Source organism: Argiope bruennichi, chromosome 9, assembly GCF_947563725.1.
Source record: "Argiope bruennichi chromosome 9, qqArgBrue1.1, whole genome shotgun sequence".
Taxonomy (NCBI): domain Eukaryota; kingdom Metazoa; phylum Arthropoda; class Arachnida; order Araneae; family Araneidae; genus Argiope; species Argiope bruennichi.
This window is the reverse complement of record NC_079159.1, coordinates 84,562,713-84,576,028: the sequence shown is the minus strand read 5'-3', so window position 1 is coordinate 84,576,028 and position 13,316 is coordinate 84,562,713. Positions and strand designations below refer to the sequence as shown.

The following is a 13,316-nucleotide window of genomic DNA, read 5'->3' as shown; positions in this document are numbered from 1 at the left end:
TATTATGAATGAATTATATGACTATCAAAATTTGAAGTTTTAAAATATTTTCCTGAAGAATCTATTAAAGTTGGAATTGCATAAAATATTTAATTATTAAAATTTTAACGAACATTAAGATTGGCGAACCGGCTGGTCGCCAAAGGCGGCTAGTATTAAATAAAACGTAGCCAGACACGGACAAAGGCCACAATCCTTTTAAAATGTTTGAGTAAAAATAAGAAAAACTAAAACATGAACTTAAATAAAGAAAATAGGAATTTCAACACTAATTGAACAATATGCCATAATTTAATATGTATGCAACAAAGATTTTTATATCTCTTGGATCCCATTCTATAACCCATAACCTATTACTTCTTCAATAACTCACACAGTTTATCTCTTTAGCAAAATTCTTTCAAATAACTTATTGCCACTGAAAGAAGAAGGAAGTTGACTCAAATGAGTGGGAAACATTACTTGTTTATGTTTGAACTCGCTACGTAAGAGTAGTATTTCCTAATTAATATCATTCATTCTGTCAAATGAGGATTCTTTACGATAAACGTAATGTAATGTAGTAGTTATTGTTTTTCTTTAACTGTGGAATAATAAATCGTTTGCAAGACCTCATGCATTGCCACATATTTCAAAAGATAAAACGTTAAAAAAGATATTTGTTACTCTTATTAAAATGATTAAACGTTCAGTACCAGACGGGGTAGTTCCAGAGTTTCGATTCTTTGTGCCATATTTTGAGAAAATAGGGTTGGCCCCGGTTTAGAAGAGAAAATTCTTGATTTTCCGAATTTAATTTGAGAGAAAATGTTTTTAAAAAAGTACTGGAATATTATTTGATCAAAGAACATTTGAAGAAAACTACAGTTCCTTTAATTAATATAAATTTGAGAAAGGAATAATTACTTAGGCTCTTGTAAAGTCGTCTTATGAAAAAAACAAAAAGAAAAAAGCGGAAGTCACATGATCAAACGGTTGGTATTTGCGCACGTGCCAATTTCACATATCATGCAATCGAAGTGTAAGTAAACAAAAGCCAAGAAAAGCAACTGAAGTAGTCTCTCCTGAACTTTCTTGCCTACTCCCTATTAAAGGTGTTTTGAAAGTTTCCCCACCAACCTCACAGTAAAAGTCTAAAAGATTATAAGTACGCCAAATTTTAGATTTTGAATCCCGCACTCAAGCCAAAAGACTATGTATTTTGATGGTTCTTTTTCCGACCAATTGAAACCAAAATTTGACAGATAACTACAATTTTTTTCGCTAGATGAAATGCCAAATTTCATTTATCTAGGTCGTTACATTCGTCAGTTAATCATTACATTCACGCAATATACAGACAGACAGATGGTTCAACCCGTAGACGAATTTGATTCAAAATTTGATGCTGATCAATATATTATTTGCTTAAACTGTATATTAAATATCTTTATCCAGCTCTTTGCGTTTTGTAATTATTGTATTCTTTTGTATTTGGAGATATAACAGATAAATTTCCTGAGAATGGATTTCAATCAAAATTCGATGGAAATTTTAAAATTTGGTATGACACCACATGCAAAATTTTATTCTTTTAACTCAAAAAAAATTTTTTTTTGGCGATTTGGTGTTAGGGCTAAAATGCTGACCATATTGTATCAAATTAAAAACAGTATTCAGATAGAAGACATAATTCCAAAAATGTATTTTAGGGACGCAGGAGATCTGAAACATGGAAATTCGCCGAAATTCCAAGTTCAAAATTTTTAACGATTATAAAACTTTATTTTCTTATACAAAAAAGTAAAAAATAACACTGCTGTTTTCAAATACAAAAACACTGCAAGGTTTTGCATATGCTCCAATCAGCTTTGGTTTCATGAAAATAAGAAAGAAATGAAAGATGTAAGAAGATATATTTATTTTACGCTAAGCAATAAGTAGAAAAATTACACTTTCTCAAAACAAAATATTACGATTCTAAAAGAATATCAAAAAACCAACTATACAAAAGATTAGTTAAAAGAAAGACACGCTAAACGTAGAACTCCGTAAAAGCTTATCTTCGCACTCACTGCATATCACCAATTGCAGAAGTAAAAACATAGATAGTGACACGTGCTTTTTTTTAGCAATAAGCAGTAAAAATTGGGAAACAGCAGGTATGGAAGAGAACAGAGTAAAATTTTCTATAGAGTTTGGTTTATGAAACAACTACATATTTTATTTTTTGTTATTTCCATATATTCATCATAATAGCAAACAAAGCAATTTCAGAGAATATTTATTTTAATCACTGTGTACAAATTTGCCTCCTTGGCGAACCATAGCTTCACGTTACATTACATAATGAATTTCTGATACTCAGTTCACAATATTTCCTATGCATCAAAGAGATGCATTTTAATATGATAAAGCACATTTCTTTCTATCTCTGTTTCCATATCCTTGCTGCATTAAAATCATTTTTCCTGCGATATTGAATCACTCAACATTTACCTTGTTAACGTTAGCACTTACCATGCGTTTCATCGTAAAGGCTGACATCACTAAACACACCCTTTTGTTTATTCTTAGACGTGTGTCAAGAAGAAACATCTGCTTGCACGAGGCTACTTATACTTTGAAGAAGCTAACATTGAAGTGTGTTCTCCCAACTGCGTAAATCTTTCAAAAGAGCGCTAGTCAAAGGTGAAAAAATAAAATCCTGCAACTTTAGTTGATATTCAAGGTTTTCAAGCAATATTAATCCGCATCCAAAAGATAACGTTTCTACAATATAACGAAAGAAATCTTTGCTTCTAATTTATTGGAAGAAATATGTGCTTCAAATGATTACAAGTATACGATATATACGCTAATCGTATACTTGTAATCGTATACAATATATACCACATTAGGTCGAACAGTTTTTGAATTGTTATATTCAAAAACTTAAGTTGTTAAAAAAAAAACCCTCAAACTCTAATCTAAATAGTATTATCGCACAAAAAAAAATTGATTCAAATTAGAGAAATAGTCGTAGAGAAATCAAATTCGGTCACTGAGAAGCTATTTTTTTTTAATTTTTGGATGATGTTAAAACTATGATGGGAAAACTTTAAATCAATTATTCTATCCCCATTTCACCCCTTTTAAGAACCGTAGAATTTTTTTAATAGTGCAGTTAATCCTTCTAGGTGTTAAGGAACATGTGTGCCAAATTTTGTTCCGATTCCATTAACAGGTTAAATGTTTTTGACGAGCATACTCGTCATGGAAAAAGTGCAACATTTTGCGCTATTTATTCGTCAGGAGTAATAAATAGTACATATAGTTAAATTTTTCTGACACAACTTAGATACGTATTTTCCGAAGAGATCGAAACATTTAACTGGTTAAGATGTATAAAGATCAAACAAACAAATGGATATTCAATTTTATATTCATAAACTGCAGAAACATTCGATGGAAATCGAAGAAAATGTTTCAAGCAACATATTGTAATAAGTTTTCAAGGAACCAATATATTTTTATAAACAATCAAGTATTTAAAATTCAATGGAGGAAATTAAATGGATGTATAATTACATTCAGTTTCCGAAACAAACAACATGGATGCCGAAACAAAATAAGAGCTTGTGATAGGAAACAGAACTCCAATATTCTAACAATAGTAGATTGTTTTAAAAAGAATTCAAGCAAAAATGTAAAACGAATGTCTGACGAATAAAAAGCTCATTTTAAAACGAACACTGAACGCATGCACTGAAAAAATTACTATGTAATACAATAACTCATAAATGAAAACACTCTGTTTTCCGTTATAAATTAAATAACGAAATGATAAAGCTTTTCTTTAATATTTAAATGCACAATAATTTTATGCCCCGTTTCGGGTAAGCACATTTTTAAGCGAACAAATATTTTTCTACTATACAATTTCTAAAATTCTGTGGATAATAAATATATTATGAATTTGAAAAATTTCGGATAAAAAAATTCATTTCTACATTTCCACAAATAAATTGATTTTAATTATTTAAAACTGAGCGTTTCAACTAATTTTAAGCAGCAATACAATTTTTATCGCAACTCTTGCTTTATGTTCTTTGTTATTAGCAAACGATAAATGAAAACAGCAGCTGTCAGTACCACACGATAACACTAGGAGAAAAAAAAGAAGTTCGAACGAATTTTACGAGCAGAAAAAAGAAAAGAAAGAAAGAAAATTAGATTCTCCAGTAATGGACCAAAAGATATATTAGCGCTTAACGGACGTTTAATTAATCGAAGAACTTGAAGAAAGTAGGTTACGGAGATGATCTTTCCGGCGGGCATCACACAGGTGTTTCCCGCTGTGATGCGATAAGCGAAAACAGCAGGATTATCAAACAGGATGACATTTAACTTACTACTTCAGTTCGTTAAGTGCTAGTTAAAATACTTCCGGGTCATTTACTATCGAATATCAACACTCGTATATTATTGTATTATTTTCAGTTTTGGTACATTAGCTACAAAGTATCTATCCTCCAGCGAAATTTTATGAGAAATTTATATGCAAATTTTTAAGAATAAGTACCCTGGTTTGAGGATAATATATTTTATGTTTCACTTTTAGAAAGTATAATTACCATTTCAAATGAATAAAATTTATATAATTTGTTCATCACTGTTCAAAGCATTAAAATTTCTACAAATTGTGGCATCACTTAATTTTAAAGAAGTATAAATCATAATATTAAAAAAAAAAACAGGTCATATTATTATTATGCAAATAAACTGTTAATTTTGCTTAAGATCAGAGAAATTTAAGAAAAAAAAATATATAGATGTATTTGAATGAATTGAATCGAATCTCAAAATGTATATTAAGAAAATTTGAAGTCATCAGAAAACATATTTTGTCTTATATATGACAGTTAAGTTGTCTAATCAATCATATTATCAAAATCTGTTACAAAAATAGAAGTATGCCCAATAGGTTTGAATAGCAGAAAATAGACGCAATTTTATATATATTTTAAATAGGAGCACATTCTTTCACATAAACTTAAAATATTCTTGAAATACTTACATATTTTTTTTCGAATAAAATACTTTTATTCAGCAAAATAGAAAAAGAAGATTATATTATACTTCAAAAAATCTATGTCCATAACTGAATCTTATGTAGAATTTATTGGAAATTAGAATTTAATACATTAGTATTTTTATGAAAACGTTTTTTTTTATATTAATGCTTTTTTACCTTCCCTTTTCTGTTAATACGTAATTAAATAAAAATTTCTGAAAAAAAAGCAAAAAAAATCATTTTATATCGAAATTATTTATTTACTATTTCATAACTATTGCATAAACAATTATTAGCAGTGCATTTTTTAGATACAATTCAACTATTGCGCAATTCTTCTCATCATCATCATTCCACCCCCGCACTATATCAAACATTCGAAAACTTTTCCAAAACAGAGAGAGAAAAACGCTATAGAATCACACTCACCGTTTGGCTCAGCTGTCATCTTCAGGTTCAATTAAGCAGCCAAGAAAATCATTCATCGATCAATTGTAGAAAAGTTCCGCTCAGGGCAGAACAAAGCGACAGCAAAAGGAGGGGGATTTTCTTTTTAAAGAAAAACCGTTCCTTCAGTTCGGAAAAGGAGGCAAGAGAGAGAGAACCTCAAGCCCGTGTCACGTGACGACTGGTTTCCAAAACACGAACTGAGCTACTGATAAGAAAGTTGAACCAGGTCAGCTTTTGGCTCTCTTGAAGGAAGTTTGCTGGCGCTTGGCGACTGATCGCTTGTCGAAACTGCGCCAAATCAGTGATCGGGAGTACAATGAACAATTGTGCAATGTTTATGTGGTAAGTGGATCGGGCGTGTTTACTTATTTATGTGTATATGTTGCCTTTTATCTGAATGGATAAATATTGATTGATAGTTTTAGAAATAGAATCGATGCGTAAGAAATTTGTATCAATAAAATATCAGAGAAAATAGGAATGAAGTATGCTTTGTTTTGGAACACAATGCAATCTTTTATCGTTGTGTTTATTCTTTAATTTTCTAATATTTGGTGTTCATTATCTAAATGAGTACTGCTCTTTATTCTTTGCGATAGAAAAAATTATGAAACTGATAACCATTATTTAGATAATATACATATTGTAAAATCCTGTACATAATATCTTAAATAATCTGTGGGATAAGCATTACCTGAATATCATTGCGTCATTTACTTTATATTTTTTCTGTTATTTCAATCATTTTGAAGCAGAAACTAAAAAAAAAAAAAAAAAAAAAAAAAAATGCACACAATGTTTTTGTTTCTGGTGTAGTACTTAGCGACATACATATCTAAAAGGCGTCCCAAAATTAATTCAAGATTTGAATTTGCCACCATTCGGGAAGCAAAGAGTTGGCAACTATTAAAAAAATCATTTGATAGCCGATAGTTTAGGTTAGTAAATATGGAATGTTATACGATAGAGCAACATGTTTTCATTGTTGAACAGTATGCAAAAAATAATGAAAGTCTGGCGGCCGCAGTTCGAAAATTTGGGAACTGGCCCCCAAGATCGTGGGATTTAACATCATTCGATTTATTTTTATGGAGTTATTTGAAGTCAAATGTCTATGCCAACAAGTTCACAAGCACAAATGCATTGAAGTAGGAAATTCAACTCTGCATCAATGAAATTCAGCCACGTTTGGTTATGGAAAATTACGACAAAAGAGTGCGTTATGCCAGCAAAGCTGTGGATGCGCTCTGTGTTATTCCATACATAATTCTATCCTGTGCACTTCACGATTCAATAAAAATATAACAATTTAAAAGAAAAAGAAACCCTGTTTTTAATTTAATTCAAACCTTGCGTTAACACGTTTTTCTATCGTGTTACGTTCCATTTTTACTATCAACTGTGGGTTTTTTTAATAGGGTTGTCAACACTTTACTGTACGAATGGTGGCCAATTCTTGCGTTAACTTTGGGACATCCTTTATATATAACTAAAAATAATCTATGAACTATAATATTTAATGCATTATTTTTTTAAATAACAAACGGGACATTTGGATTAAAGACAATCTTATTAAAAAGCAAGTGTGCTGAATTCATATGTTAACTTGTGCTAAACAAATTTGGTCCAATTTTGCAAGGATTTAAACAAAAAAAAGTCTTGTATTCTTATTGCAAATTTGGTCTGCTTTTGAAAAATGTCGTATAAAAATCAATGATAAAATCCTGTTGATCTTGTTAGAAGTTGAAGTATATTTTCTGTTATCGTCATTCTATGTTTGATAAGAAATTTTGTTTACAGTAATCATTTTCAAAACTAGTGAAATGGGATTTAAATCTAATTTCATGAGAATGTTCTTTCTTAAAGAACATTGCTTGTGTCAATCTAACAAGCAGAGAAGATTATCCGTAGCACGCAGAACATAAAAAGATTATAAAAATGAAAGAAATTCGATTCCACAAAAGGAAAATACATGTACAGTATGCATTGTTATCAGAGATTTAAAGGACAAAAATATCTAATATGTTTAAAAAATGCCTCAAAAGAGCAAACAAAAGAGATTTGATAAAATAATAAAAATCTCGTTTTAGAACTTTCGAGTAGTGCTTTTAGAAATAATGAACAAGTAAAATATTACATAATAAATTTTTATGTAGATATTTGGTTAAATTTGATTTTATGCAGATTTAAAATTAGATTGATTTTGTATATTTTTAATCGAAACAAAATGCACAATCAGCATCAATAAGCATTTTATGATTTTAAGCAATGCAAATTACATAGGTTCCTTTTTCCAGAACTCGTTCAATTTAATTTCATATTTCAACACATTTTCAACATAATCAACATATTAATGATACTATTTAATTTGATTTTTTTGTACTAGTAAATTACCAAATATATATATGTTTTTGCTTATTTACTACCCGCCTTTTACCACCAATTGGTTCGTCGAGATAAATAGTTGCTAAAAGTTTCAATTAAATATTTTTTGTAAGTTGGTTTTTATCTTTTCATCAAAATAATTTTAAATTTCAAATTTTTATAGAGAAAAGTTTTTTTATAATTCTATTCACTGCGGTATGCATTCTTCTAATTTTCTGTCTGTATATTTATACATCTAGTTATACCACAAGAATGGCTTAACAATTTTTTCATCATTGCCTGTTCTGAAATTAAACCTTAATCATAAGTAGACAAAAAATTTTGAAATTTTATACAAATATTGAAAATTATTCAGCGTAGAAAAAACAAGTCTTCTTATCTTGAAATATATACCGATTCATCATATCTTGAAAATATGATCCTAAATTGATAATCAAGAAATCATTAATCAGTCAAGATATAATCATCGATTATAAAAAAACAGAAGCAAAAATTAAAACGTCTTCAGTTTTACTTCAAAAATGAAAAATATTGAGGTAAAATATGCTTAAAATATTTTTTAATTAATTGAAAATAGAAAAATTGCACATGGCAAAAATTTAATATTATTCAACACATATTTGAATTTTAAGATAACGTGAAAGTCATTTTTATGCTATAATATTTTCGACAGTTTGGGAGAATAAAATTCAAAATTTAGATTAATTTTTAATTAAATAATATCCTGAATAAAATTAGAAGTGTACTAACACTGATAGTTCCAGATCAAGCAATGCACTAACACTGATAGTTCCAGATCAAGCAATGCACTAACACTGATAGTTCTAGATCAAGCAATGTACTAATACCGATAGTTCTAGATCAAGCAATGTACTAATACTGATAGTTCTAGATCAAGCTTTCTTCAGAGAGCTATCGCACAATAACAGACACAAGTACATTTTAGGACTAGTACAGATAATATTTTTTTTGAAATTGCATATAATATAAAATTAATCATCAAAATAAAAAATTGAAAATTTAATCTCTTAATTAATTATTTCCCTTATTTGAAATAAAAGAACTTATTTATTACGATATTTTATTTTGAAACAATAAACTCCAAACAAAAATAATAATAATTTTATAGGATTTGACAATGAATATAATTTATTTAAATTGATAATCTAATATATTATAAAAAAGCCATTAATAATATCTTTACCAAGGATATTAATAATTTAATTAACAGATTTAGTCCGAATATTTTATAATTAATTCAATTTGTATTTTTGATAAAAAAATATTGATTTTGTAATTAGTTTAATAACATTTTTATTGATCTGTCTGCGACTGTCTTCAGTCTAGCGACGTTAAGCAGTTGCCTATTCTACCTAGCATGAAATTTACCTTTGCAGATAATGAAAAATTTTATATTTCAATTTGAACACTCTAATCTCCCTTTTTTTTAAATTATTTTTTCTTTTGTACGCGGATTCGTATAACACGGTACAATTGAAAACAATTGCGTCGTGTTACCTATATCTTAAAAATAAATAGCTTTTTGAAAATTATTATTATAGCAATGCAGAGTATCCCGGGGGGACCTCAAAATGGAGGATGAGAAGTTACCAGCCTGATGGTTGGTTCTCTCCACCCTGGTGGGTACAGAAAAAGGTGGGGGTCTGGCCCCTCGATGAGGGTACTTATTTCCCGTATGAAAGGTTGTACCGTGGTCGGTGACGACTCTTAGGACTCAACCACAGTTCCCGCAAGAGTTGCTGTCATGGCATTCCGATCATTGAATTCGTGTGTCTTCCAGAGGGTCGGAGTAGCCAGTTTAAGATTTAAGATTATAGCAATGCAGAGGACAGAACTAGTTGGGCAGACAAAAAAAAGTTGAAAATAACTATTCAAAATTTTTCAAATTATTATATGTTCAAAGAAATATTTTCTTCCACCAAGGATACAAATTGATATGTTTAATCTCGCAAGAATTTTAAAACATATGACTAATTTTTGCTTGACATTTGTGGTATTTCTTCATTTGAAACTAAATCATAAAGGGAAAAGACTTTTTTCCTCCTTATCAATCAAAATATATCTGCATATTTTAGTTCTGGTCTTTCAATTCAGTAGCTAATTAATGCAGTTAGGAATAAGTTAATACTTTTAGAAAGATTATATTGAAAGCTGGCGTATCTATCTGTGAACTGCAACATGCAAATTGATATGGTATGAATGATGAAATGATGGTTCAAAGCACTCTACAGAGAAGACTTTGGGCATTGAACAACCACACTGGCATGCAGTTTCTACTGAGGTATACTCACAAAAAAAGTGTTTCAAAATTTTAATTAAGTTTATAATGAATATGAATTGTTTTTAATGTTATTCGTCCATAATTTCAGCAAAACATTTAACATTAAGCGTATTGTTGCAAAAAATAATAATATTTAAATCATAATTAATTAGAAAAATTATTTTAACTTGATTATGCTAATAAGTGACTAATTATTTGTAAATTGCACGATGCGAAATTCGTAAAGTAACTTGCAGTATAAAAAATTGTTTACACTGTTCTACCTTTACCATTAAATGCAAACCGTTGAACAAAAAAGCAAACAAAATTGTCATGTAATTACTTCTTGGATATTAGGTATCCGAAAGTGTGTGTTTTCATAATATTAATTATAATTTAAAGAAATATTTATTAAATTTTGAGCGTTTTTTTCCTACCAATTTCTTAACACATGAACGCAAATATAAATAAAATAAAACCTATCTTAAAACCATAACTTATTAGAAAATACATTTTAGAAGTTCAGAAGCAGAATCTTAATTTCCAAGAGTTCGTTTTGAGCCTCATTTATGCAGTTTCTTTAAATAAATATAAATCTTACAGAAAAAAAAAATCGTTTTTTAAAAATCAAAACATGATGTATTTGCACAATTTAGTTCTCTTTTAGTTGAATGTAAATAGGAATAACTTATTACAAAAATTATTTAAATACGATGATATACTGTCGCTTTAATACTTTTTTATTAAATTGCTTCATGCGACATGCGTGATAGGGCATGATGAAAAAAATAATTCATTATGCAGTGCAGTGATAGAAACTGCTTCTTAAATAGTGAATACTCACAATAAAAGCATTTTCAAAACTTTAACTACGTTTTTAAATAAGAGTTAATTGAAATTTAACGTTTCCCTCAATAGTTCAAGCCCCCCCCCGGGGGGAGCACCTCGGAATGAGGATGAGATGCTTCCGGCATGGTGGTTGGATCTCGCCCCCCTGGAGGGTACACTAATAGGTGGGGGATCTGACTCCTCCCATCGATGACGGGACGTACTTCCTTCGGGGAGGGTTGTACCGTGGCCGGTGACGGGCCTTAGGACTCAACCAATGGTGGTGTTGCGGCGGTCCGGTCATTCAGTTTTTAGGGTTTAAATCCGTGTGCTTTCGTGGCGGGTCGGAGAGTTAGATGGCTGACTTCCCTCTGTAGTTCGTGGCCAATTCTGCTAAGAACATTTTAAACACACGTTAAATTTTAATCAAGAGTGTTCTTCCCTAAAATTACATATTCTCAAATAAGACATTGTCCTTCTTTATAAGCATAAAATTGTTAACTTTGGATAAGAGCATGAATAACTTACATGGTGTTGGTAAATGATAGTTACAAATATAGATCTTTAGCGTGAACCTAACACTTTTACTAAATCTTTCATGCTAGAATATGCATTTTGAAAACTATAGAAAACTTAGAGTTGAAGATAACATGCAGCAACATCCTTTTGACAGATTTGATTCAAAATTTGATACCAAACTAAATTTTAGATATTAAACTGTGTACCAAATTTTATTTACCTAGTTCTTTCCGTTTCCAGTCAATACAAGAGCAGCAGACAGTCAATCCTTTGAGAGTTTGGTTCAACATCTTATTTATGTTTCAGATGTTAAATGTACTGATGTGTGCCAAATTTTACCTATATTGTTCTTTATTGTAAATATCGAATAAAATTGTAATCAAACAGCCAGCCAGATATACTTCATGTGAATTGTTTTCATTCCAAATTTAATATAAATCTACAAATTTGGTTATAATTCCAATTTCAACCGTCTAGATTAAAGTGTTTTTGATTTCACAGAGAGACAGACATTATACCAAAAATGAAATTTTAGTTTTAGACAGGTCTGAAAAATATAGATTCATCAAAATTTCGAATTCAAATATTGTTTACGATTATAAAATTTTCTCTGATTTATACCTATGCGTGTTCTAACGATGTAAAACTGATTTTTTTATATGCATACTATAATTGCCGCATACTTAAAACTAAATTGCAAAAAATAAATAAAACGCAAATAAATCATAAAATATTGCTATGATAAGATATTTTGGTCTATAAATTTAAATAATTTCAGACTTTAATTTTTTAAAAAGACTTTTGGCTAAGAGACGTTGTACTTAATATTCAAAGTTTTGTCCATTTAGTTGTATCTAATGAAAATACAATGGCATTTACTTGGACAAATAGACGCGATTATGCCATCAAGAATTAGAGTTTTACTATTGGAAATGACGCTGAAGCAAATATAATTCGCCTTGCAAAATTGCGCCAATATCACTTAAAACAGATTACTTTTAATGTAATAGTAAGTTTGAGGAAATAATGCATTAGGATACATTCAGCAATACTTTGTGAAAAGAGCTCTATTTCGAAATCACGGGCTAAGATGACGAAACGATGCTCCAAAGGCGGTGAAATCGGAGTTTTATAAATCCATTTGACGTGAATAAAATTCAAAATAGGGATCGATTACCTTTGCTTTGAAAACATAAAAGCTTGGCTCATCATATGCATCGTGGGAGGAGAAATAAAAATAAATAAAACAACGCACATTACCGAAGCATTATTTTCCACTCATCTACATTTCATTACTGATGACATTAAAAGACAAATCTATTACCTTACAAGAGTCAGAGAAACGCCCGTTCGTTCTGTAGAGCATTAAATATATTCGGCATAAATATACTATGATTTGAAAAGTAAATAAGTATCTCATTAAAATTAATTTAACTTTATATTATATATATATATATATTTGATTCCGAAATATTTTTAGTTTCGTTTCCGAAATAATTTAGATTGTTTCCGAAATAGGTTTTAATTTCATATTGCTTGTAATTTTTATTACTATAGATGTCATAATATTTTAAAATCTAATTTTAATTCTAATTAATTTACAAAGTTTCATCTTAATTTTGTCCATATTAAATTCATTCTTAAATGTTCTCTTATTTTCCGATTCAATTCCACCTTTTTTATTTAATTAATGCAACAAAAGCTCTGTAAAATTACTGACATCAAGTTCCTGCACTCTGAGTAAAGGGATAAAAATATGTGGAGCTAACACATTCTTTGAAAAGATGTCTATAATTTTCTTATCTAAATCTACACGTG

At 29.4% G+C, this 13,316-nt stretch overlaps 1 protein-coding gene across 1 annotated transcript in view; it reads right to left on the bottom strand.

Annotated features, from left to right (window-relative positions):
- Positions 1–5,699, bottom strand: part of LOC129984054 (calcium/calmodulin-dependent protein kinase kinase 2-like) — a 212,268-nt gene extending 206,569 nt beyond the window's left edge. The window contains exon 1 of the mRNA XM_056093823.1: positions 5,465–5,699. Coding sequence (XP_055949798.1) covers positions 5,465–5,483 — 19 coding nt within the window. The 5' untranslated portion in view covers positions 5,484–5,699. The remainder of the gene's footprint in view (positions 1–5,464) is intronic.
- Between the last annotated feature and the right edge of the window lie 7,617 nt (positions 5,700–13,316).